Below are 25,911 nucleotides of genomic sequence, written 5' to 3'. Positions count from 1 at the left end.
CAAAGGTGTTTTACAGGAGCTAATAATAGTAAGCATTCAAAAAAACCCATGTAGCAATTCTCAGGATATTCCAATGAAGTTTAGTTTGAGCAATAATTATGCCACAACTTGGAACAGATTGCTTTTATCAGGGCAAAACAATGAAAGTTCTGGCTATCTTATCATGTCTCAAACTCCAAGCTAATCGAAATGTATTAAGCAACTAAAAAGGTTGAAAAAAAATTACCGTATAAGTTTACCGTAAATCCACAAGCAAAGCCGTCATTCAAAACTAATTTCAGTTATTTTCCATATAATATGCGCCCAAAAATTAAACACCGATACAAAACTAGAAAACCGCTACAGCGGAAAAAAATCGGAAAAAAATCGAAAATGTAGAAAAAAATGAATCCATCAAAATGAAACAACTCATGCCGAAAGCATCTAGAATGAAACTTGCGCACAGCAAAAAAAAGACAAACGATGTGACAACTAAGCCGGCAAAACATGAGCAGACAAAAAATCAGCCAATATTTCTTAAACTGAATATTCCCTGTTTAAAAAAACAGGTCCTGTAAAATTCGAACCTAGGACCTTTGCCGTCTCAAGCGTATTCGTTACTTCCAGACCAAGATCGACAAAAACTAGTACCCAATTGCAATACCCTTGCTTATCGCAAGGATAAAAACTAAACCATACAGTTTCATCTGGAGATATTCGAACAGCAATTGACCAAGAAACTTGAGCCTGAACTATAATTCAGACCATTAAAAATGGGAGGGGGAGGGTTCTTTGTATTCGGGTGAGTTTTCCAAGCAAAATCAGGTGCTACAAACAATAATCGGATTGGAGTGAAGGATATGATACAAATGCCATTTCAGTCGTGATTCAAACGACATCTAAAAATATCTAGAGCATTAATTTGAATTTCGAGCACGTAATGCGAACGTGTATCGTTCATTATATATCGTGAAAATAAGTCAATTAGTCTAAGAAAATTGATATTCACAGAAATTCTGGCCACAAAAAAAAACTTTAATTTTTTTTTTCCAAAATGCGTCATTATTTAATCGAGATGTGATGAGAGATCCAAACGAAATTCTAGAACTTCGACAGTAAAGGTAAATTAAGTAAATCGGACAATAGTTTTTCTCAAAATTCAATTAGAAAAACAAAACAAAATAAAGAACTTAATTTTAAAATTTTTTGAAGAATTTTTCCTTAAAAATTCGCTAATGAAAACGCTAAAACTAATTTCGAAAAAAAGTAATTACACTGGAGTAAAAATAAGTTTACACAGCTTACAACTAGAATAATGAGTTAACCATTATAAGCCTGCACGCTCGCGTTATTCGCTGGAAATTACAATTTCAAACCGGTTTGTTCTCGACATCAAAACAACCTTTGCTGAAAATTTTTAATGTCGTTTGAATCACGACTTACAGGGTTTTAAAAAGATATATCACTCGAAACTTCCAGATAATTTTTTGTGGTACCTGATGATACCTGATGAAAAAATTAAAAACAACAAAAAACTCAAATCAACTTGAAAACAAAGTTCAACTCCACTTTCAGTGGTCGGAACAATAATTGTGAAACGAAATTGAAATCATGCGAAAAAAGTGTACCAATAAGGTTGAGAGTCCACTCTAATTAAAACCAAAGACCGGCCCACACACCCAATAGCATCGATGTACAACATTTAGAATCGGCCAACGCAATTTATTGCGAACTTTAAATTAAAATGACAAGACTTTACAACCTCGACGAACCGCAAAGAAGATTGAAAAGACTGCTAGCATGTCTAGCATACTTTTTTGTTTAACGAAAGACTCGATCCAGTTTTTTTTTGCGTCTAGAATTTAATTTTAGTATCATTATTGCCCCCAAATTTTGCCCGAGTTTTGGAAAAATCGAAGCTTGAGGTCAAATTAGAGCCAGCACACTATCATTGCAATTGCAAGGGACCAGTTACTGGATCTGATGATCTCAACGCGAACATCTTGTCATGATGGTAAGCGCCTTTTCACTCATTGTAAGATATAGATATTGGGGATACTTCAACGCCCAATAACTTGGGCTTCGTTCAATTAGGAGAACAACCCTCATATAGTTTATCAAACCCAATGCTTCTTTTTAATAGTATAATCCAGGGTGGGCAAACAGGGGGCAGTTTAAAAAACCCTAGGGATTCGACCCCCTCACGAACCAAAGGTTCCCCTTTTGGTATTATTTCAGGACACTCTTTTTCAAAAAACCAACCATAAAATTTTTCTAAAGACGCCTTCGGCCCCAATTTATACCAATTTTGAAGGGGAGCGCGCGCAGAAAAAACGCGATGTTTTGACCAAAATTTTCCAAGAAAAGACCTGAAAATTTTATCAAAATGAGGTCTTTATAGTTTATAGTGTTCTTGGAGCGTTCGCAAAATCAATTTGCTCGACCTAAACAAAATTGACAAAATTTTGCGAAACAGACCCCCCCCCCCCCAAGAAAATCTTAAATCCGCCCTGATATAAACAAACAAGAATTAATACAATCTGAGTGGATTTTAAATTTAATTCAAACTGGTTTCAACTAGACACTGAAAACAGTTTTCAAAAATTAAAAAATAGCATATGAAAAATGAAGTTACTCAATGCAGTTTAATGCGTAATGTGAAACAAAGATGCTTTAACACAGTTTGCAAATACATTATGTTCGATGGTAAATAGTGCCAAAGATTTACCAAATACCAAAACACGCCAAAGTTAAACACAATATGATTTACATTTTTCAATTGCAGTTTAATTTATTCGGTCATTTATTGAGTTATTAGCATTGAATGAAATAAAATTCGCACAAAATCAAGGATCTGGTAAGATTTTTTTCAATAAATTTCTAAAATATTTATAAGAAGTTCTATGACATAACTGAAATGAACAAATTGATTTTAAAATCTTATTCTTCACCAAGCAAAATAGCAACCCATAAAAATTTTCCGTAACGAATCCGTAACCCGTTTAGTCATGGCCACTGGATGACTATAAATAGGAAGGGAGGGGTGTCAATTACAATCGGTCTGCAATATGATTCCAAAAAGTTGGTATCCCCTTGAGATTTGGTTCCTATTCTTCTCAACAAAATATTTAAGTGGTGACAAATGAAACTGTTTTCGTTTTTACAGTGCCAATTTTGGTCCCATTCATGAAAAGTCCCATTTTATCAACAAAAAAAAAACAGATGAGACCTTCGCGAATCATAGCGAATAACTCAGAACAAAAACTGATCTTTGAATCTAAGCAAGATGCAAACCTGAATTCAAACAACCCACACAAGCCCCGCGTTAGCACTAGATCTATCGTAACCTATTTCAATTTGATAGATTCTAAATTTCAACTTTTATTGGTCTTTTTTATTGGTCAATTAGTGAAATATTCTCAAAAGTATTGAGTCCTCATTTTCATAGCCAGGAAAAAAGTTTATGTGCATTCTTGAAAATTATTGTTGGTTTTGGAGTTTTTCGAAATAAAATTTTATATCCATTTTCACATTCGAACAAAATTGAACAGACAAACTAAGTGCTAAATTAAAACAAACAAAGTTTCCGATCGACAAATTCAATTGGATAAAGTATGACTATTAACATTCAACATTGTGAGCTAGAAAAGTTATTTTAGAATCAAAAAAGCATTAAGCAAAAATCACCTAAATTCTTCAGGATGAACGGTTAACCAGAGATCAAATACACCATTCTTATCTTTCAGCTTCTTATCCGTTTCTTCCCATATTGACCCGATATGATTAGTAAGAAGGCCGGGGAATGGATCCGCCCATTTTTTCGCTAAAAACTGGCAGATTTGCGAAGAAAAACCATTGATCTTAGTCTGCTGAGAGTTATAAAGGAGACAAACACACGAAAAAAGTGTTTGACCACAGCAAAACTTTTCGGAATATAACATCGTGCACCAAAAGTTCAGCGATCATGTTCTCAACAAACTTCAAGTATTCTAGCTCCTTTCTGAGTCTTATCTGCCAAAAAAAATGTCAATTTGACTGCGTTTCGAGCCAAATCGAATTTGTCTTTTTAAAAATTTATCGATGTTTTCTAAATCTATATTCTCAAAACTCGTAATTTTGTTAAGTTTTTTTAGCTTGTAAGTTTTTTTGAATTAAAACATAAAAACCCGCATCTGCAATAAATTTGACATGAAACAGAGTTGAGACTTAGCAGACATTCATTTTAGACCAATGAAAAAAAGCAAGTTTGCGAAAGTTGAAAAAGATAAAATTGAATTTTCAGACAGTGTTTCTCAAAGATGAGCTAGTAATCGTTCTCAAATTTCTGAGCTAGTTAATTTCCGAAAAAATTATCATCTAAATTAACCGTAATTATATTGTAATTTTCAATTATGAAATCAAGTTTAACCCATTCACTTGCTTCTCGCTCAAACTGGATGTTAATGCTGCATAAAACAACTGTTTCGTAAAACTTGTCAAAATAAAGCGCATCTCTGATTAGTTTATTTCCTACATTTTCTCAGAAAAAGTTAGTTAACTACGCAAAATAGTTATTTTACTTACTGAAAGCCGGGGCCTGTAAATTATTGACTCGCAAAATCCATTTTAAATACATTTAGATCAGTAACTTAAGCCTTTACTCGCTTAGCTTTCAGAAAAAGAAACAAAAATTTTAGGTAATTTGAGGGGAAGTAAAATTTCCTAATTCAGAAAAATTAGTTTGTAAATGCGTTGAAAGTTTAATCTACAAAAAACTATTGAGACCAGGAAATAAGAGTGTAAGATTAAGATCAATATTAGATAAAGGAGCTACACGAACTTACCCAGCCAAAGATAGATAGCGTGACTAACAGATGGTGTACTTGATCCTAAACTACTCTATGAGATAACAGATCCATTCGATCTGAGAACAAACAAGACTGCTCGTATCAGGGCGAAGCCCAAAATGTTCCGACTGCGTTTTAAGCTCTACGGAGCAGTAATAACACGAAAAAATTAAATATAACAAAATAAAATTTTCTGTGAAACCATTCCCCCACTTGCCATATAAAGCACAAAGTGATAGATTTCGCTCCTAGTAACAAATCAATTAAAGCAAATAAACTTCCTCCAACCATTTTGAAAAAATTTCTAAAACGGATTAAAATCCGCTTACGCGTTAGTAGCGCGAAATATATCGCGCGTCAATTATCCCAAATTGGCCAAAATGGAATCTTCAAAACCCCATAACTTTACGAAAAATAATCACAGGTAAAATATTTTTTCAAATAAGCTCAAGACAACAATACTTTTTGAATGATATAAGAAAATTGGGGGCTTAGGAAATTAGACGACAAGCAAATTAGACTACCAGGAAATAACGGAATTTAGACATGAACTTGCGTGAAATTTGTTTACAGATTTAAACAAGACTGCTCGTATCAGAGCGAAGCCTTGAATGTTCACACTGCCTTTTGAGGTTTATGGAGTAGTAATAACAAAAAAAATTAAACGTAATAAAACAAAATGAACATTTTTTTTTCTAAAATTTGAATTTTTTTTATGAAAAACATCCCCCCACACGCCATATTAAGTACAAAAGGATAGATTTCGCTCCTTTTAACAAATCCATTTTGGCAAATAAGCTTCTTTCAACCAATTTAGAACGATTTCTAAGACCTGGTTATCTGGCCGAAATGGCAATCTTTAAAGCCCCATAACTTTACGAAAAATGGTCACAGGTGAAATATCTTTTCAAATTTAATATCAGGACAACAATAGCTTTCGAATGATATAAAAAATGTTTGTCAAAAATGGCTAGTTAAAAAGTCGAAATTTGTCTGAAGAAAAAAAAACCCACCCCGAGCACAAATATTCCGTTACTTTCGAATCGAAAGTCGGAACAATTATCTTTTGGCTGAGTAGATACTGGTTGTCCGTAAATTCTGTTTCTTTACGGTCGTCTAATTTCTTGTCGTATGAGTTCCTAGGCCCCACGAAAACTCCGTCAAAATTGGCTAGTTGAAAAGTTCTTCAAAAACTACTAATTTTAAATCTGCTAACGACCGAAACGGTTTTAATATGTTACATCACTTGACCCAATCCGCTCTTCATATTGTGTGCCTAATTCTGAGTGCAAGAACATAAATACAGTGAATTGCGAATTAACGCTCTAACGCAGACAGGAAGTATTTTTTCTGACATAAGGCGACATATACTCAAGCCTAAACACAGACTAATTCATTCAGGCGGAATTGAGACTGAGTCTATCATTTCCAGTGCCATTAAATAGCACCTTCTAAAATTGACGTCAGGGCTTCAAAAACGCGCTGATTTATGAGCACTGAGTGAAACCTATGAAAACTAGCTATTAACTTTCACTTGAACTTTGTAAAAGACTTGCTTCGTAGCACCGACTTACTATATACGTCTTTAGAAGAACAAGAACGTAATCCTCGCATTCAATTTTCTGTTAGAAGCAAAATAGAAGAAGAGTTTTTCTTTATAGCATATTAACCCCGAATCGCTTCAGAGTACACGCAACAATTAATATATACAATTTATTCAGAATTCTTGAGGCTAGGCAAAAGAGCGCTAAAAAGAAAGAAAAATGAGAAAAACGCTACACGAATGGCAGCGACTAAATAATTATTCAATTAAATTTCACCTCAAATCGAACCTATTTCAAACCAATTATAAACTGAAATCATTGGATATGATTTCTGAGGGATTATTTTCATAATTTTTTTCTGCCTTTAAGACTGCCTTAAATTTAGACTATATCTTCTCAGTGGCTGCATGTTAAAAAGTAGTCTGAAAACATTGCATAATAAAAAAAGTATAAACTGATGTGCTTCAACGTGAAAAGAAATAAGAATCGCGCTGAATAAAAAGAGCACTCAATAACGTACACCATTTCAGCCATTTTTATAACTTCATTTTGTGAACTTATTATTCCCATCGTATTTTATTGGCTCATACTCCATGTTATTCACAAAACCACACAAATAACTGCCAAAAATAACGTCGCGTAACACAGTTTGTTGTCATGAAACTTTAGTGAGGGTTCACTGAAAGCGATCAAAAAAACCAATTTTGATATTAAATGACTTTGAACAGATTTTCAAAAGAGAAAAGTTTGAATTTCCTGTTCTCAGACTTTCGAAATGTCTTCAGTTCTTTCATTCGAAGTTTGTATTTGTTGTCTGATAAAGAGGAAAGAAGTTAGCGTTCATTTGTCTCAATAAAACTTGACTTCTAATTATAGATTACATGATCAAAATTCAAAAGTATATTTGACATGCATATCGTAGCTTAGTTATACAATTCAGGGATGTTGTGCCGTCTGAAATTTTTAGAAAGCAAACTTTACGTAGTGCCATTAAACAGAACATATTCTAGTTTTAAATAGTTTCAACCAATAAACTTCGTTACTCGAAGCTTTACCAATCGATGGCATCAAGAGTCAAAAGTGAGTACTCCTTTTGATTAAATATGATATTCGTGTATACCAACTAAAAGTCAAGAGGCCTAAACGTGCAAAGGTTTTTGTAAAACTAAAAACGAACAACTTAAAAGAACCCCTATGGTACTTACCCTACGCAACACTCTCGCCAAACAACGCAATATGAGGCCGAATACACGAGAAACGGAAAACTGAAATAATAACACAGAGGCAAAAGGAGCTTCGTACCACTTGCAATACAACACAATCACAAAAAAAAACAAGTACAAAAAATGAAAAATGTTGAAAAAACTAGGTGAACCAAAATTGTCGCATGTATCGATGAAAGACAACTAGGGCCCAGTTGAAGCTTGAGGTACTTGATATTTTTTGAATTTGTTATACTGATGCATGAAAAATTGGACTTTGCCCAAAACCTTAGTTGTTTGTCTACTAAAATAAGTAAGATGCGTGAAAATTTTTTAGATTTTGGAATTTTCCCAAAGATATAACATCTCTTTTACAACAAAAAAAGGAGTAGCCGCTTCTGCAGGAAAAATTCGAGCAACCGCTTCTTTCGAACAAAACTTTCATCTCAAATTTGATGGGATAGTTTTTCAGAGAATTCAAAAATTTTCTAAAAAACGGTCGAAGTTCAAAAACATGACTTTCCGAAATCCACAAAAGTCTTGTATCTCAATTATCTCCCCAATTAGGTCTTCAGAAATTACATTCGTAGAGTCAGACGAAAGCTGAACTTTCCAAAGAATCCCTGCTACGGCAACTAAGTTGACAATAAAAAACAGACAGACAATAGCCCCAAAAAACTGAAAACTTTGGTGATATGTTACAATAGGTGGTAGTTTATAGCATGGTGCATGTATTAAATTTCAGAACTATAATGCATAACCTAGTCATTTCGTTTTCAATCAATTGTATTACTCTTAAGATAGTTTTGTAATTACATTTCTCTGCCAAATGAAATGCTATTCAAAGATGCAAATTTTGCAATTCTTTTGCCAAAAATTTGGCTTTTAAAGCAAATTATAATTAATGTGCGAAGCATAACGGAAAGCGATCCATCTATTGAAAATGAACCTACCACCTATTGTAATATCACCAAAAGTAAACAGCCTTAGCCGGGGTCGAATTCAAAATTTTGTCGTCTTAAGCATGGAACATAGAACTTATGAACATAGAATTTGTGGGATTCGGCTCTGTGAACATAGAGTTTATGGGATTCGTCGGCCAAAACTGCAATGCCAAGACCTTGGCAATTTTAATATCCAAGAGCAATTATCTATTTTTGTGTGAAAAAATCGAAAATGGTCGGTGAAAAAATTTCCGGTTATTCTTGGGTTTGAAAATGCCAGTTTTGACCATTTTTGTTTATTTGTAACAGTGATAAAATTGTTTAAAAGTACAATAAATATATTCTGTTAGCTGCAATGATAGATACTCATGCACTCATGAATTCTTATGATAATGAAATCTCGAAATGTGAAGCAACAGCATAAAGACTTTAATTCTATAATAAAGACAATACTTGGGTGAATATAATCGGTTATTTAATTTCAAAATTAAAGAGCAGAGAGCCTTCAAGGGTGAGCTAGTTAATGCGCGACTAAACTGTCCGAACTTTCACTGAAAATGACTGGAAGTAACAATAGCGTAGGTTCCGTTATATTCCAGCCAATATACGCTACCTCAATGAAAAACCGTACGCGGGTTGAAATGTGGTATCATAATGAAAACCCTTTTTGTCGTCTTTCGGACTCGTTAAATAATCAAAACAATTGTCTCAGAATTTAGAAAAACTTGACTGAATTTGTTTTCGGTTTTCTGATTAAATTAGAAAAAATTGAGCTCAAGTACAGCCACGGGACAAAAGTTGTAACTGTTTGACTTCAAAGAGAAAATTAACCAATTTCTTCAGGTTTTTTTCGTTTTTATGCAAACTGCTTGAGATATAGGATTGAAACTTTAACAAATGCTAGATAGAATTATTTGACAGGAGCTCCCCGGATCAAAATTTGCGAAATCTTTTTTAAGACGCGTAAAATAGCCAGCATATCATAACTAGTTTCAGAGGTGTTCTTTCTGAAGAAATAAGTTTGCAAACAGCATAAGGAATTCGAGCTTACGGGCTTAATTTTTTGGAAAGTTGGTAAGCTTGACTTACTCTTTATGTCGCGGAAAAACGATAGAAAAAGAATTGAAAGAGTTAGTTCATCCGGAATAAAGAACGGTTGTAACTCTGATGTCTAATTTTTGTTCAACTCTCTGGTACAAGCACCCAGTCCTTTTAATGCTAGTTCTTCAAAACAGATAGAACCGCGTTTTGACACCAGACGAAGTAGTTTTTTAAATTATTTTGTCTGTCGTTTTTCCGCGGCACGAAGAGTAGTTCAAGCTCATCAGCGTCTCAAAAATCTAATTTGAGACCACAAACTGAATTCCGTACGTTGTTTGCGACGTTGATTCGACAGCAAGAACCCCTCTCAAACTATTCATGGTATACTGGCTATTTTATGAGTTCAAAACAAGATTTTTAAATTTTGATCTGGCTAGCTCCTTCCAAATAATTGCATCTAGTTTATGTCAAAATTTCAACCCTTTACCTGAAATAATTGCAGAGAATTTCAATAAAAACAGGAATGATCTGTTCAAAAGTTCACTGAAAAAAAATGAAAATGCTATGTTCAATTAACGTAGCTCAATGTGGTGCATATAAAACAGACACAGTTCTGAGATTTCCAAGAAAACTCTTACAAGTTCAAAAAACAAGGGTTTATTCTGCTGCAGTGAGAGTCTACGCTTTGAAAAAGACGTTTCTTAAGTATTAAATCGTCATGTTCAAGATCGCACATGGAATAGCTGGAACAACGAAACGTTTTTGTTCTGACCATTGCATTCGGGTGTTGCATTCGGCTGACATTTTTATTCGGGTGTTTCATTTTTTTTCCCACGCAAAATCAGGTGCCACAAATAGCCATCGGAACAAAGCTATATCATAACAAAGCCCTTTCAGTTGTGATTCGAATGACATTAAACAACGTCAAAAACTTTTTCTCAGTGTCAAGAAATATCAGTTTGAAATTTTTGATTTGCGGTCTAATATAGAGCGAATAAGGTGGACGAGCAGGCTTAATTTATTTTTCAACAAAGAAAATTTACCCCAAGAGATCATCGTAATGGTTGGATTGATTTATCATATAAACGACCTTTCAATCATAATTCGACCGGCAATAAATTTTTTTAAAAAAAATGTCCCATTGTCGACAAAAACCGGTTTGAGAATTTTGACTTTAAGCCAAATTTTGAGCGAGTAAAGAAGGCAAGCAGGATTATTATAAAAGGATGAGCTACAATCATTTAGTTTTTCTCTAGTAAAACTATTTTTGAAATTCTTCGCGCCCTTTTTAGAATAAAAACTTCAAAAATTCAAAACAATTTCTGCAAAAAAATCAGAACTTTTTTGAACTTTGATTTCGCTTTTTTTCAGTCATTTTTCGACAAAAGCGCTGCCTGATTTACCTTATTTACAAAAATGCCTAAATTTATGTTTTCATCAGATTCTTTCATCAAATCCCGCACAAAAAAAAAACAACTAATTTGAACGTTTTGTATGTTTTAAGAATATGGTCCGAACATTCCGTGCTACTTACAAAGCAACCCGCTATCCTTGTTTCTTAATTTAATTTAGTTTCTGCTGAAGAAGTATAATTTTTGCGAGTGTTATAGCTAGGAAATCTTCAACAGGCACTTCAATTTTTGGTTTGAAAACTTACGTTTTTAATTTAATAACATCTGCCACTATCAGCAGCAAGTGTCAGCATATAGCTGCATACTTCATTTACAGAACAGGAAAAAGCAAGTAGAAACTCTCAAAGACATCGAATATAGTATTCCAGCTAAAATATTCTATAATGTTTATTCTTTGAATCAAGGTAATGTTGCAACCGCTTTTTAAATCAAAACTTTTCTAATTACCAGGGATTTACAGATTATACTATTTTCGATGTTATAACAAACTTTTTGAAAAAATTTCACTAAAATTACAAGTTTTAAGACCAACCGAGAAGTTTGCGCAGTTGAAAAAATTTAATTAAAAAGTTGATAACCAAAACACTTATGAGTCCTAATTAAAACATTTTTTCTTTTTTTTTGATAAAAACTCGTTCCGTTATTGAGTACGCATTTTCATCAGATTTGTGCTAACTTAAAGTCTGAATAGCACAAATAATCAGACCAGTTTCAATCGACACAATCAATTTTTTTTCGATTTTTTGGATTCTAAATTACGACTAAATGGATCCAGTTATACTACTACGTTGTTGTGCTAAAAGTGTTCTTTAAGGAACCAGATTTTGCGTGATAAAAACCCTAGACCACTTTTCCTTCCCACTCTTTCGAACCTGGTCGGAATATTGTTATCTGGCGCTATTTGAAAAGCCTAAATTATTTAGCTTGAATTCAAAGTAAATTTTAATTTACAATTTCAGTGACTACAGAAGGCGTAAAATTCCTAAGTGAGAACCAGGAGGTCACTTTCCGAATCCCTTCCCGAGACCCCGACCTAGATGCGACTGTGACGTCGGATCAAGCAGACGTCACTGACATGGCAAACACATCATATGGCACCGAGGGTTCCTGTGCCGAATCCACCGATTCCAGTTCTCCCTTCATGAGTGACGGGACTAAGGAGAAATCCCCCCTGGTAGGCCGGAGTTCGACAAAGAAGGGGGCTTCTTCTTCATCCAAGCACAACAATCTGGAGCTGCATGATGCCAGTCAAAGCGGAAAGGAACGTAAGACGGGGGAACAAGCCATCGACGAGTGCGGTATGCCTGAATCACAACAAACAATTATTACATAATTTTAAAAATGTTTATCGACAAAAAATTATTTCAGAGTTTGAACAATGCGATAAAAATTTGCGAAGGATGAAAATTTACCGTTAAATACATTCGGATTTCTTATTATTTATGATTTTTTGTTGGAGTCAGAGACATTATGGGTTTTTGTGTGTCTAGAGAGTAGAGTCTGTGTTTCAGCACTGACGGGGGAAGTAGCGAAGTCAATCAATTACTTTAGCTTACAACACGTGGGTCTGTTCCTGCAGTACTTCTGCGTCGGCATCTGCTACTCTTGCACCATCAGTATCAACTATGAGTTCTTCACGTCCTATATGGGACAGAGTGGCAACTTCTACAATGTCGCCCATAGTGCCATCGCTCTTCCCTGGAGCCTCAAGGTAAATTTTTTCTCCTGGAAAATTAGAAAAAAAAACAATATTATACGCCATTAATTCACTATGGCGAGGAAAAAACTGAAACGTTCAAGTTCTTTATTTGCCGACTTGAGCTTTAACTTTCTACAGTTAAAAGATTAAACAAGACAAATAGCGAGAAAATTATCATAATCTAAGTGAATATCTGATCAATTTTTATGCAATCCACAAGCTTTCCAACAAAGACAAAACTGCTCACATAAATAATGTTATTTGGGGTAAAACGAGAAAAAAGAGCTACCTTTAGATAATTTATGGCGCCATCAATGACTGCTTCCCTCTCAGGGGGTACAGAAGGAAGCCATATATGGTACTAGGATGGATTGGCTGCACAGCTATGGCCCTCGTGCTGACGTTTCAGCCACTCCCAGGAAGCAGGTACTATTTCTGTTTTTTACTTCGCAGTTGGTCTTCCTCTTGCTTCGGATGAAAAACTCCTTTCAGCTTCCAACTTCGGATTTGAAAATAAGAACAAATTAGGCCGATTGCCGTAAACACAATCCTAGAGAAGTACGCTACCGCGCAACACAAAAAGTAACAAATTTTAAGATATAACTTATAAATTTGATGACAGTCAAACAGAAAAAATTCTGCAAAAAACACACCTGTAAACGTCAAAAACAAAAAACAACCATTACAAAAATTAATAGTTTATTAATAAAGAGTATTTATTAATGCAAGTAAGCTAGCTACAAGTCAGTCAGTTTGATATTGTTGATTAGATTTGAACGACCAGAGGAGGCAATCGAAAATGGCAACTGCAGCGTCAAAGGAGTAATAAAAGAGAACAGCGAAGAAGGTAAGAATGATTGCCAAAATTTCAAAATATATGCCAAATCATGGACCATATCTATCTCAAGGGTGGCATAGCTAACTGTTACAACCACCGGGGTGTGGAGGACTTTTGGATACGTGTAGTTTATGATGCGCAAATCGAGCTACCATAAATAAACATAATAGTGATTGAGTACTAGGTCACACTGACTATAATGAAGGTTGCAGTGGTCCTCTTCCAAAAAATTCTGGAAAAAAAACGTCGAGAAAAATCCGAAAACTGGAATTTTTTTTGAAGTATTTCATTTTTTACAACTAAGTAATGGGGGAAAGTTCTGCGCCAAATTACAGCAGCAGGCTTTCTTTGAAATTTGCTCGACATTTTGTTGATAGTCGCTATGATAACCTTAAGCTATTTCATTTTTATGGTTCTTCTCGCGCTCTGATTCTACGTTTTTTTTTTGCTGACTGCTTCAAATATTAAATTGAATATTCTGTTCTGCAGCTAAATAAAAAAAAGAATATAAATGCTTATGGTGTATACAGCTTATAGGTCAGAACAATAAATAGAATTTTAGCTGCAGTTACCCAAAGCTAGTTGCAGATAAGTAAATGAGTCATCTTTCTGGTTAGCAAAAGGAACGTATCGTTCCCGACACTGCGGGCTTTTTTCTAAAGAAGTAGCAACAGTTATTTTTTGTCTATCTTTTCACTATCCATTTATTGTCGGTTTCATTTTCCGCAGCGGTGAGTGTTGTTATTGTGTTTGGTAATTTTAAATTAGCAGCAGGCTGCATAATAGGAACCAAAACTGATAAAAAGGAGTAAAGAGTGCTTATAGAATTTTACATTAGCAGGGGCAGTGAAACGAGAGCAAAACCGCCAAATAAGTTAAAAATAAACAAATGTTCAAGAATTTTGATAGGCTGAATAAGCCCTTTTTTCCAGGTGTCGATTAGATGATTTTTTTCTCGAGCCTTTGAGTAGATCGTTGTGCACAAAAGTTTCATATTGAAAATTTGATAAATGTTTTCTCGTTTTTCTTGCTTCGTTTTAGTACAATCCAGCTTGGCCTACTTTTTTGATTTTTTCTAATTTTAGTTCGAAAAGGACAAGAATGTTATAGAAATTGGCTAAAGGGGTTAAACATCAAACAAAATTCTGGCGAATGACAGGACCAGCATATTGCCACCATAAAAGACATGTCCTTTTGTAGTACTTCTTAAAAGGCTTAAATTACAAACCATATACAGTTTTTTGGTTCAAGGAAGAAGAAGCATGCCTTTGGTGATAGTTACTCCGACAACTGATAAGAAAAAAAGATGAAAAATGAAATTTTTTTTGCATTTCGGGCAATTTTAAGTTTTTTGTGAAGTTAAATAATTTGATCGGTAAAAAGGCTTGGGGAGTTAGAACCTAAACGAACGAGGGAAAACATTCGAGGACGAAAAATTTATCGTAAAAAGTAATAGGGAAACGATTTTATTGAGGTAAGCTCTGCTGTTTGTAATTACGATGGGATATAAATAAAAAATAGCACCCAAATCTTCCAGGTGATATATTTTTCGCAGGTTATTTTAAGTTAAATTTTCATCCTCGTTTCTGCGGATAACAGAGATGGATAGAGGTCACTGTGCCGTGAGAGAAAACTTTTTACGACGTTTTTGTAAAGAAAAATGAATTAGGGGGAAGCTTAGTGATTGCATCTTGGGGTTAATTGCATTATGTTCTTGAGGGGACATAATTAGGGGATAGCTTTGCGATAGAAATCGATAATAGGTGAAAGAAGGAGAGTATGCAAACGGCATGTTTGTCCAATTAGGGCCTTAAAGCGAATTTAAGTTGCACCTGAACAAACGTAAACGCAATCCATTAGCTTCGGGTTGCGTTGATTGATTATCTGACAATCTCAGTATGACCTCTTACAGATGAAGCATTCGTAAAAACCAAAAAAATATTTGATTAATTACAGAAAGTGAATTTGCTGATTTATCAAACACTGCGAGTGCTTGTTATGATTACTCTGATTTAATTTGGAACGGAAAGTAATTTTGAAGTAAGTAAAGCAAAAAAGCGCCGGAACTGAATCAAATACGGCTATCTGAGTTAATATGGCTATCTGAGTTAGATCACTCACGTTTTTTCGCGCCATTTCTACGTTCGAATTTGGAGAGTGCTGTTTAACTCAATTTCAGCAGATGAATTTCAATTGAACTCAAAAAGTGCATTATACCCAAGGGCATCAATATTTTAAAAAATTTTCTTTCAAAAAAAAACAAAAAAATCAGCAAGACCTATATAAGAGTCTTCATTACTCTTAAAAGAAATTTACCAACTAACATGCCTCAATTTACAGAGCGGACGAATTCCACCTAATACACGAAAAATTCATTTAAAACATCCCACCCTGCCCAGGTTCGAACCCTCGTGATTTGTAGCTGGTCTCCTTCCCTACCTCTACGCTACAGATCCATGTTACCTAGTAGCTAACATGCTATTTGTATTATAATAGTCTGTGTTATTATCCTTAGCATTGGCTGTACTTAATAGCTCGTTATTGATTTTATGCACACACTGCAAAAAATGAACACTTTCAAAATGAACACTAAAATTTGCGTTTTATGTTGGAAAAAAAGAGTTCATACTACCAAACAAGCATTGCTTGTGAAAACATTAACCAAAATGTCAAAAAAGCTCTTGCTTGAGGTCACAAATCTTTTTTTCTACTATAATTAAGGAAGAACCGCTTATGAAAGGGAGATTGCCAGGATTTGTAAATTTGATTGAAATCAGATTTAAGCAGTTAGTTTTTGAGAAAACGAGAAAACTCAAAACAAATAGGTAAGAAATCCCCCTACTGGAACTTTCGAAATCCCCCTACTATAGCTTTCGAAGCCCGTAGAAGGAGGAGTTTGATGGAAAGAGAGTAGCAAAAAATATAGGCACATAAGAGAGAAGCTTAGGGTTGGTACCACCTTGGTTTGTAAGCACCAATATCAATTTTGACGGCATTACAGATTTTGCTTGCTACAAGGTAGAGGGCGAGTTCGGTTGCTTTACCTCCGATGCCGTTACAACTTGTATTAGGTGGAGACTATTTGACTTATAGTTTTGCGGTTAAATGGCTTGGTTCTTTGATCCTGCAGACGTTTGTCGTGGTTGTGTTTCCGAAAGAAGTTTCGAGTACGGGTGGTTAAGTATTAGTTATTATTGGTGTTGTAGCTACACTGATTTCGGTTCCGAACTTCTGATTGAATTGGGGAGAACTATTCTGATTGAGAGACAGAGAGAGAGAGAGAGAGAGAGAGAGAGAGAGAGTTGAGGATGTTCTGTTGGTCGTCTTGTATAATCTCTCACTGCAGTTCCCTAAGGGTCTCTAGCGGCAAAACCGATGTAGAAGAGCAACCACCTTTTCCAGTAATAGCATCTTTGTGCTGGAGTCGGCGCCTCCTCTCTGTATAGCACTCTCAAGAGGGCGGTTTAATTAATTATTAGTCGTAAGGGAGTCTAAAGGAGAGATTGCATATTTTGTGATAAATATGTATTGTTATACGTTTCATTCAGTGCAAAGAGATTGGTCAGTAGAAGTTTTTTGAGGCAATGTTGGATGCATTGGATACCGCTACACTTAAAACAGATCCAGCAGCAGCACGATGCATTTTTTGGGAAAAGCGGATCAACCTTTAACAGGGTTCGAACTCGAATGAAGAACCGAAGTTGCTTTCGAAGCCAGGAACTTTCGAACTTTCAGAAGACTTGACGCCTTTTGACATCGAGTAGTTGCATAACGAGTGGCAAAGGAAGCCTTGACCAACGTCTTTCCAAAAACACCAATTTTTTTCCTATCCGCTGTTCCCTTTCAAAAGAAAGGGAATATGGTTAAAGACTCTTGTTCGGTGTACTAGTTTTCCGGTTTTGCTTTTTATTTTATGGATGCGTGTTTTTGGAAACACTTGACGAGCAACTTTTACTTTGGTCTAAAAATCGTAGTTTGAAACAAAATTATTTGAAAGCTCTTTCAATCAGATGCGGAGCCAAGCTTCGAGGACTTACGATACAACACCACTAGCCGACGGAAGGTGAGATAAGCAATGATTGAGCAAAACAAAATGTCAAAAAAACTATATCTGCTTTCATACAATGGTCTTCATTTGTCTTAGAGAGGAAGTTGATTTTGACAACAAAACATAACATGAAAGACAACTGTCAGTGCTACAGTGCTGATTTAAATTATCCGGACAAAACTAACAAAAGTTGAATTTTCAAACGCGTTTTTCTTAAATTGGGTAAGATAAGACAAAAAGTAAAGAGGACAAAAGTTGCTTAGAATTTCACCAGAATTAATACGGTGCCATTTTTTCTCCAACATTCTCACCAAAAATTTTACCCCAAAAATGTGTCATTTTGGCTTTTTTCAATTAATCAAAAATTACGCTGAAATTACTTTGTTAATTGATATGAAAATTATATCACAGGAAGCCTCTTACGCAGCTCAACAAAGTTTAAGAAGGATAAAATCTCCAAAAATTTGCGCAAATTGTTTTAAATTTATTTTTAAACAGAGATTCTGGGTTTTATATAGTAAAAATCACATTTATTGACTATCAAATGAAATTTTTTTCATTTATACTGGTTTTTGGATATTTAACCCTTCTTAAACTTTGTTGAGCTGCGTAAGAGGCTTCCTGTGATATAATTTTCATATCAATTAACAAAGTAGTTTCAGCGTAATTTTTGATTAATTGAAAAAAGCCAAAATGACACATTTTTGGGGTAAAATTTTTGTTGAGAATTTCGGAGAAAAAATGGCACCGTATCAATTCTGGTGAAATTCTAAGCAACTTTTGTCCTCTTCACTTTTTGTCTAATCTTAACCCAATTTGAGAAAAACGCGTTTGAAAATTCAAGTTTTGTTCATTTCGTCTGGATAATTTATATTAGCGTCGAAATAAGCATTCCGCAGCAAAAACTACGCCAATAAAACTTTTCTCGACGAATGTGGCACATTTTGCCTCACACACAATTCGCCCTTCTTAAATTTAGCTAATCAGGTCAGCTTATGTTATACCGCATTTTTGCGACTTTGCTGGGAGCTTTCGAGCATTAACTCACCTTGCAGCGTGCGCGCTCCCCTCAAAGGTTTTTTATGAATTAGCGCCACTGTCGCCTTAAGAATAATTTTAGAGTTAATCGGCCGGAAATGTGTAATCTATAAAATAAATATTTCTAACGAAGCGGTGGCGAAGGGGTTGAACTCCTGACAAAGAGGGGAATGCCCCCCCCCCCCAAAAAAAAGAAAGGGCGGCGAAGGGGCTGCACTCCTGGCGAAGAGGGGAAAAGCCCCCACCCCATAAACTTTCCCTTGTTTGTGGTTAAAACTTCGGATGTCTATACTTCAACACGTTTCTTTATTCCAGAGTACAAGGATGAGTCGCTTAAGTTCATGACGCTGTTGGCGACGTTTAATGTCTTCCTGGTACTGACAGACGTGGCCATGGATGGACTCATGGTGCAGTATGCCCGCAAAGAGCCCATGAACAAACGAGGCAAAGCCCAGACCATGATCTATGTCACTCGATCAATAGGTAAACGCGATTTCTTCTGAAAGCTTTGCCTCTTTGAGAGGTTCTTCAAAAGGACGGAGCTATTGCCTCTCTATTTTTCTAGGAGTATTTTTTCTTTCGAATAAAGTCATATTGAAATAGCTAGTTTGCAACGCCAGTTCAAGTTTGATAGTACTTTTATTCAGATTTCACTTCCTAAATTTTGCAAAAAAAGATGTCATTTGAAAAAAGGAAAACATGAAAAATACGTTAAATTAATAATTAGGCTATCCTATTTAGCAATCATGTAGGCATCAATGAATATTAGATAAATCCAATAGTAGAAGTAGAAAAACTCTCAATTGCCTTAATATAACTATTTGTAACAAAGTCATTTGAAGGTTTTTTTTCCTCGCAGGTATGAGTGTCGGTGCTATTCTGAAGGGGGTGGGTCTGAACTGGTACGAGTACAGTGGGCCCTGGTGCGAGGGCATAGAAGTGAGCGTCATCTTCCTCATAGTGGCTGCCACTAGCTGCTGTGCCATCCCAGTCACCATCCTCATGACCACCGAAGACACAGTGTCCGAGTCGAAGAGCATCAAACACATCATGTCTAAAGTGTGGGCCCTCCTTCAGAACACAGCAGTTCAGCAAGTGCTCGTCTTCCAAATAGGTTACAAACAGTCTACTCATCGATAACACAATCTGAAGGTGTCAAGATTATTTTTTGACCTTTTATTGTCCTCGAATGACATCTTTTTTGCTGAAAGATAAAATAGAACGTGAACATTCTGCTCAAGCCTGCCAAAAAACAGGAGGCTAAGTTGGTTATGCATTGATGTTTTCATAGTAAATTATCAAGATGTTTAGGATTTTTAATTCAGACATCCCGCAGAAGTGTTTTTCAAATACCGTAATGAGAAACTACTTAATGCTAACATAAAGAGCCAACTATGTTGAATTATTTCTCAAGTAACTCTCACTTTTACAAGAAAACATTTGGGCATTCTCGCTTTCTTTTTCTGAAACATTTACGAGAATAGCTCCTGTATTTGTAAACAACATCTTCATTATAGGATCTTCGATTGTAATGTCGATTTCATCACCCGCCGACTCCATGATCCAAATTTACTGGGTTGGAGTTGACAATCTCACCAAAAACATTCTGGTTGGAGTATTCGGTCAACTTACTTTTTCGCTCGGATCCACTATTTTTGCCAAATTCCTGATAGACTTCAACTGGAAGAAGATCTTCGGATCGACCGCCGTGATAGGTATGCTTTCAAGCATTGATATTTCATGCCAACCACCAATTTTGTCAATAAGATTGGTAATTAGTCACTTTAAAATAAAAAAAACTGTTTGATTTACAAGATTTCCAAACCAAAAACCATTGTTACTGACAATTTAGTTTTAATATTTAGTTGATTAGTATACTTTTGGTCTTCAGTATTTCTAACACCCATCGGAAGCTTAAAACCTTTAATAGCCAAAATGAGAAAAAAAAACAGTTTATAATCAATTACTTTTAATTATTGACAAAACGATGATAATGTTTTGTGAATAAAAGTATGTACTTCTCTTACCTAGTTCTCGTGATGAATGCTTCATTGACATACATTGTCATCTATGACGTCATAAGGAACCAGTACTTCTATCTGTCAGATGAACTTACCACTGAGTTCTTCGTGGGTGCCAATTACATTTGTGGGCTGCTACTCTTCATTGAATTGTCTGAATCGGACACTGAAGGTTTGTTAACTTACTCTACCAGAAAGAATCAAAACTCAAGTTTCTTTTGAGATAACCATCCTAGTTCACTTTAGTGTTTAAAGCAGAGGCAAAGCTGCTTTGCTAACAGAAGCGAGAAAACAGCAGAAAATAGCTCTAAAAGGCAAAAACTAATTAAGCGAAAAAATTTGAAATAAACATTGAAACATATAACTTATGCTTGCTACCGTAATCGAACCGCTAGCCTGTAGATTAGGCGTCTCAGTTCCTCGCATCTGCTAAGCGGTAACTTGACAATAGGCAATACTAGCCCCACAATAAAGCCTTGAAAAGATTCAATAGGAAACTTGAAAAATAAAAAAAAACAATTGCTATGATCCGGAATCGAACCAGCGACCTGTAGATTAGGCGTCTGACATCCTCGCATCTGCGACGTGGCAACTTGACAGAAGGCAAATACTAGCCCCAAAAATCCTTGAAAAGGTTTAAAATATGCCATGAAGAATGAAGAACCTTTGCTGTGAGCCGGAATCGAACCACCGACCTGTCGATTAAGAGTCACACATCCTCGCCACGGTCCCTTCACAGATGCCAATAAATTACCGTCCCAATCAAAAATAACCTGCCCAATCAAAGTTAGAACAGTCTGGCTCGGGTCCGCTTTTCGCACAGCGCGGTTCATTTTTGGTATACAGTTTTCAAGTGTCAATGCAATAGGGACGTAAATTCCAAAGATGGTGCTTAAAATACTTCATATAATAATAAAGCCCAAAACCTATTAAGCACAAAAGAAAGGAACATAAAAAAAACGAAAAAAAAATCAAAAAAGTTGAGACTAATAAGAAGTTATTAAGCACCCTCGCCCTCAAAACACAAACACATACTTACAAACATTTTTCGCTCATCGAAAGACGGAATATTTCAAACAGCAGAGGTAAATCAGAACTCTAAAAGCAACAATGATGTTTAAAAACAAACTTAAATTCATATGAGCGATTTAGGTAGATGGTAAAAACCGGAAACTAAGCCAACAAAAAATAAACCGAAAACTACAAGTCGAAAATTTAAAAAACATCCAAAGAAATATCATTAAAAAAACTTAAACTGCGAATTTAATGGAAAAACACGAATAGGTATGCACAGTGAGAGTGAAAATATACGCACATACTACATGCATGCTGAATTCTGTGGACAAAATTGTTCATGGAGAAAAAGTCTAGTACCCGATCGCAAGGGTAATTACTTTGTTCTACTGTTTTCGCTGAAGTCATAACTTCAATTTTTGCTGTCCAGCTGACAAGCAACTCACCGTTTTGTGATTTATGTTTACCATTTATCTTCATTTGTTTTCAGGTATCGCTTATGCGCTGATGACGACAACAAGCAACGCCAGCATGTCCATCGGCTCTCTTATCGGAAACTTTGCCGTGTACATGTTTCACGTCAGCGAACACGGCAAATACACTCGAGACAACACAAACGACAGAAACATAGTGGCCGCAAACTACGCGATCATATACCTACTCAACGCGTGTATTATATTTTTGCTCCCGATTTTACCCAAGGGCAAAAAAGATACCCAGCAGTTGAAGCAAAACGCCAAAGTCTCAAAGCCTGCGGGAGCTGCACTGATTGTGACAATTCTGTCATTTGTTAGCTTTTCGATACTTTACAATTTCGTGTTGTACCGCTACATTGGTTGAAGATTTCAAAAACAATCGTATTCAAATAAAGCTCTAACGTTGAACTTCATAAAATGAAGGTTTATTTAGTCAAAGCGAACAATTTCAGTACAAAATTGAAAGATTGAAAGCCAAGTTTGATAATTGAGTTCACAGAAAATGGTACATGAAAAATCGATCGCTCTGTTCTTATCAACTAAAAAAAATGTCCAGTTCAACTGATCACGGAATGATTGCTAAATTGTGATTGTTAAATGCACATGATGCTGATGAGCTGTTGATTTATTTTAATAAAATTTTAGCTTTACTTTTGGGAAATTAAATTGTGTTTGAACCGAGGAGGTTCAATTAAAAAACCTAATTGTCAGTAAATCACCCGATTAGTAGGCCAAATTACGTACACAGATGCAAAGTGGAGCTTAGCAACACTAAAGACACCCAAAATAAATACTTCAAAGAAAAAGTCAAGAAAAATTAAGCTGAAAAAACTAGTCAAAAAAACTGTATGTACGAAAGTTTCATATCTTTGGTTTGGATGATCTTCGTAAACAGTCTTTTAGTGTCAGCGAAAAAACTTGATTCGACCCACATAGAGCCGAACATCAAACTGCAATCAAAAAAGTTCCAAGCTATAAAATTTTTGAAATCAAATTTCTTAAGATCCATCCCTCCTGAATACACCAAAAACAATTAAAATTCACGCGTGAGATACGCAAGATCAATTGGCTAAGCCGATAAAAAATAAACCAAACCCATTTCATTTAAATAAATAAAATTTCTAAAATTCAGAGTTAAACTACATAACAACCTTCAATTTTAGTTAAAGCTAGGGGACAAGCTACAGCTTCAAAATATGTTTTACTGATGTGGGATGAAATGCGTTATTTTCAAAGCCCAAAACCTTAGTTGATTCTCTACAACCATGAGTGATTAGCCGCAATTGTAGGCGTTCTTACACGTTCTTACCTATTACACGTTCTATCAAATGAACTCAAATGAAATTAGGCAGGTAGTGCAACCTGTTCATTTAATCGAAGTCGTGACAGCAGAACCAGTAATACCGAAACGATTACAATCAACTGTAATTTCGATTGAGCTCTAAATCTCAGATTTGTCAGGGTAGTTTAAGAAGTGAAAAATTTTGAAAAACGGCGAGAACTTCAGAATGTGCACGTAACATCTTTTGTTACACAAAAAAAAGACTCGACGCTTCTAAAGGAAAAATTTTCACAACCATTTTGTTCGGTTTAATCCTTTATCTCATAAGTGGTGCGGTAGCTTTTGAGAAGTCAAACAAACTGTCACAAAAATAATCAAATTTGAGTTTTGTGAGTGTTATAGTTTTTTGTACAAGAAATAGGGCGTACCGGCTTGTGCAGCGAACAAGCACACACAATATGTTTGTTCGATAGAACCATTTATCTGAGATTGGCAGGGTAGTTTTTGAAAAAATTCAAAGTTTCCAAAAACTTTCGAAAGTCTTTCAAAAAGTCATAAAACTTATCTGAAAAACATAAGGAAAAAATCCACTTATACTTTCTTTAGACAAGTAATTTTCGAGACAAAACACAGTTTCAAAAAACTTTAAAAAATGACTTTTCCAAGTAGCATAACTTTCAGAGAACAAACTTGAGCGTGGCCGCGTATATAGGGGAGCTTCCCACAACCTGGGATCTCTGCTTTCTCTTGGTCCAAAACTTCAGATTTGGACGGGTAGTTATCGAGAAAACGAAAAATTCCAAAATTGTGTCAAAAATTCTTCCCACACAATTTTTCGAATGCTGTAGAAAATGGGATGAGGTAGAAAAAAACTTAACGTTATGCAGGCAGACAGGAGAGTGCGTGGTCTTTTTAAAGGAACCACTTTTTCGAGCTTCCTTTCAGTAGTTTTTGAGAAAACATGAAAAAATTGTCCATGTTTTCAAAAAAGTTTCAAAATTAAATCCCATGAATTTTCATAATAGTTAATTTTATCACCCGGTTCAAATCAAAAATTGACACAGAGGCGAAGTTGCACTTCGCATACACAAGCAAAAACAAGACCCATAACGCCACTGGGAAAACCTGAATGAGTAAAGCTTTGAGTCTACAAAATTTCTCAAGTGACGCACGCCAATTATGACGCATTAGCAGTACCAGTGAGTTTGGAAAAAAAGAAATTTACCAACTACGATGCCTTATTTTATAGAGCGCATAATTTTAACTGGTATACGAAAAAGTTCATAAAAACATCCGACCCTGCCAAGGTTCGCATCCTCTTATTTTGTTGCGGGTCTCCTTCCCTACCTCTACACAACAGATCCATGATACCTTGAAGCTTAAAAGCTACTAGAGGCCCAGCTAAAGCTGGAGGTACCTGTTTGATATTTTTTGATATTGTTGTACTGATGCGGGATGAAGTAGGTTATATAGAAAATTATGCATTGAGCTTCACCCAAAACCTTGGTTGTTGCTCTATTAAAAAAGGATTGAAAAATTTTGTAATTCTGGAATTTTCCCAAAATCATGTTTCTTGCTCAAACTCTAATACGTAGCTGTTTATGCACGGAGGCTTCTTACAACCTGTTGCCATGATTAAACCTTTGATATCAGATTGAGTTGTTTTCGAGAAGTCAAAAGTTTAAAACGGACAAGAAATCAAGACATTGATATTTCTGAAGGCCAAAAGTTTCTTTTTGTAATAAAAAAAATTGAACATGAGAGCCCTTTATCTTTTCATGGAAGCCAATATCTCGGATTCGGAAGGTTACTTTTAGAGAAAAGTCAAAAATGTTCAAACAACAGTCAAAAATTCAATTTTTCCGAGGTCCGAGGGTCATTAATTTTAGTGTAAAAAAAGATGGGCGTAACGGTTTATGCAGGAGAGTTTCCCACAACACATTGCACCAATCGAAACCAAAATCTCAGATTTGGGAGCGTACTTTTCGGGAAAAGTCAAAAAGTTTGAAAAAACGGTCAAAAAATCGAAAATTCGACTATTCAGAGGGTCATAATTTTTTGTGTAAAAAAATAGGCGTAATCATTTAAGCAGCGGGGCTTCCCGTAACCCATTCTACTCATTGAAACCAAAACCTCATATTTGGGAGGGTAGTTTTTGAGAAAAACCGAAAAGTTTCAAAAAACGGTAAGAAAAATCGTAAGTTTGACTTTTCTGAGGGCATAATTTTTTGTGTGACAAAATTTGAGCGTAACCGCTAACGCAGAGGAGCTCCCCACAACCCGTCCGATCGATTGAAACTAAAATCTCGAATTTGGGAGAGTAGTTTTTGAGAAAAGTGTAAAAGTTTCAAACCATGGATAAAAAATCGAAAAATTTACAATTTTGAGGGCCATAACATTTTGTGTAAAAAGATTGGGCGTAGCTGTTTATGCAGGGGAGCTTCCCTCAACCTGTTCTGCACATTGATGTTTTCGAGAAAAGAAATCCAAAAACGGGTCAAAAATTCTCCCCACACACTTTTTCGAAGGCTGTAGATATTTGCGACT

At 35.4% G+C, this 25,911-nt stretch overlaps 2 protein-coding genes across 4 annotated transcripts in view; both read left to right on the top strand.

The window, feature by feature from the left end:
• Window positions 1-25,911, top strand: part of LOC134840219 (kinesin-like protein KIF9) — a 510,307-nt gene that overhangs the window by 113,547 nt on the left and 370,849 nt on the right. The gene's annotated exons all lie outside the window — the stretch shown is intronic.
• On the top strand, window positions 2,662-22,732 carry LOC134840000 (uncharacterized). 2 transcript variants are annotated; one of them, XM_063855745.1, is made up of 10 exons: window positions 2,662-2,836; window positions 11,908-12,246; window positions 12,460-12,659; window positions 12,943-13,073; window positions 13,418-13,494; window positions 18,887-19,054; window positions 19,431-19,685; window positions 20,089-20,286; window positions 20,603-20,764; window positions 22,097-22,732. In XM_063855745.1, exons 2-10 carry the CDS (start codon window positions 12,024-12,026, stop codon window positions 22,444-22,446), a joined length of 1,764 nt encoding a protein of 587 aa, XP_063711815.1. In that variant the 5' UTR covers window positions 2,662-2,836; window positions 11,908-12,023; the 3' UTR covers window positions 22,447-22,732. The 2 variants fall into 2 exon arrangements, with proteins under 2 accessions (XP_063711815.1, XP_063711730.1); XM_063855660.1 differs by lacking the exon at window positions 2,662-2,836 and adding an exon at window positions 6,816-7,429.

Source organism: Symsagittifera roscoffensis, chromosome 1 (assembly GCF_963678635.1).
Source record: "Symsagittifera roscoffensis chromosome 1, txSymRosc1.1, whole genome shotgun sequence".
In the NCBI taxonomy this organism is placed as follows: Eukaryota; Metazoa; Xenacoelomorpha; order Acoela; family Convolutidae; genus Symsagittifera; species Symsagittifera roscoffensis.
Note: the sequence above shows the minus strand (reverse complement) of the source record. Positions and strands in the feature narration are given on the sequence as shown.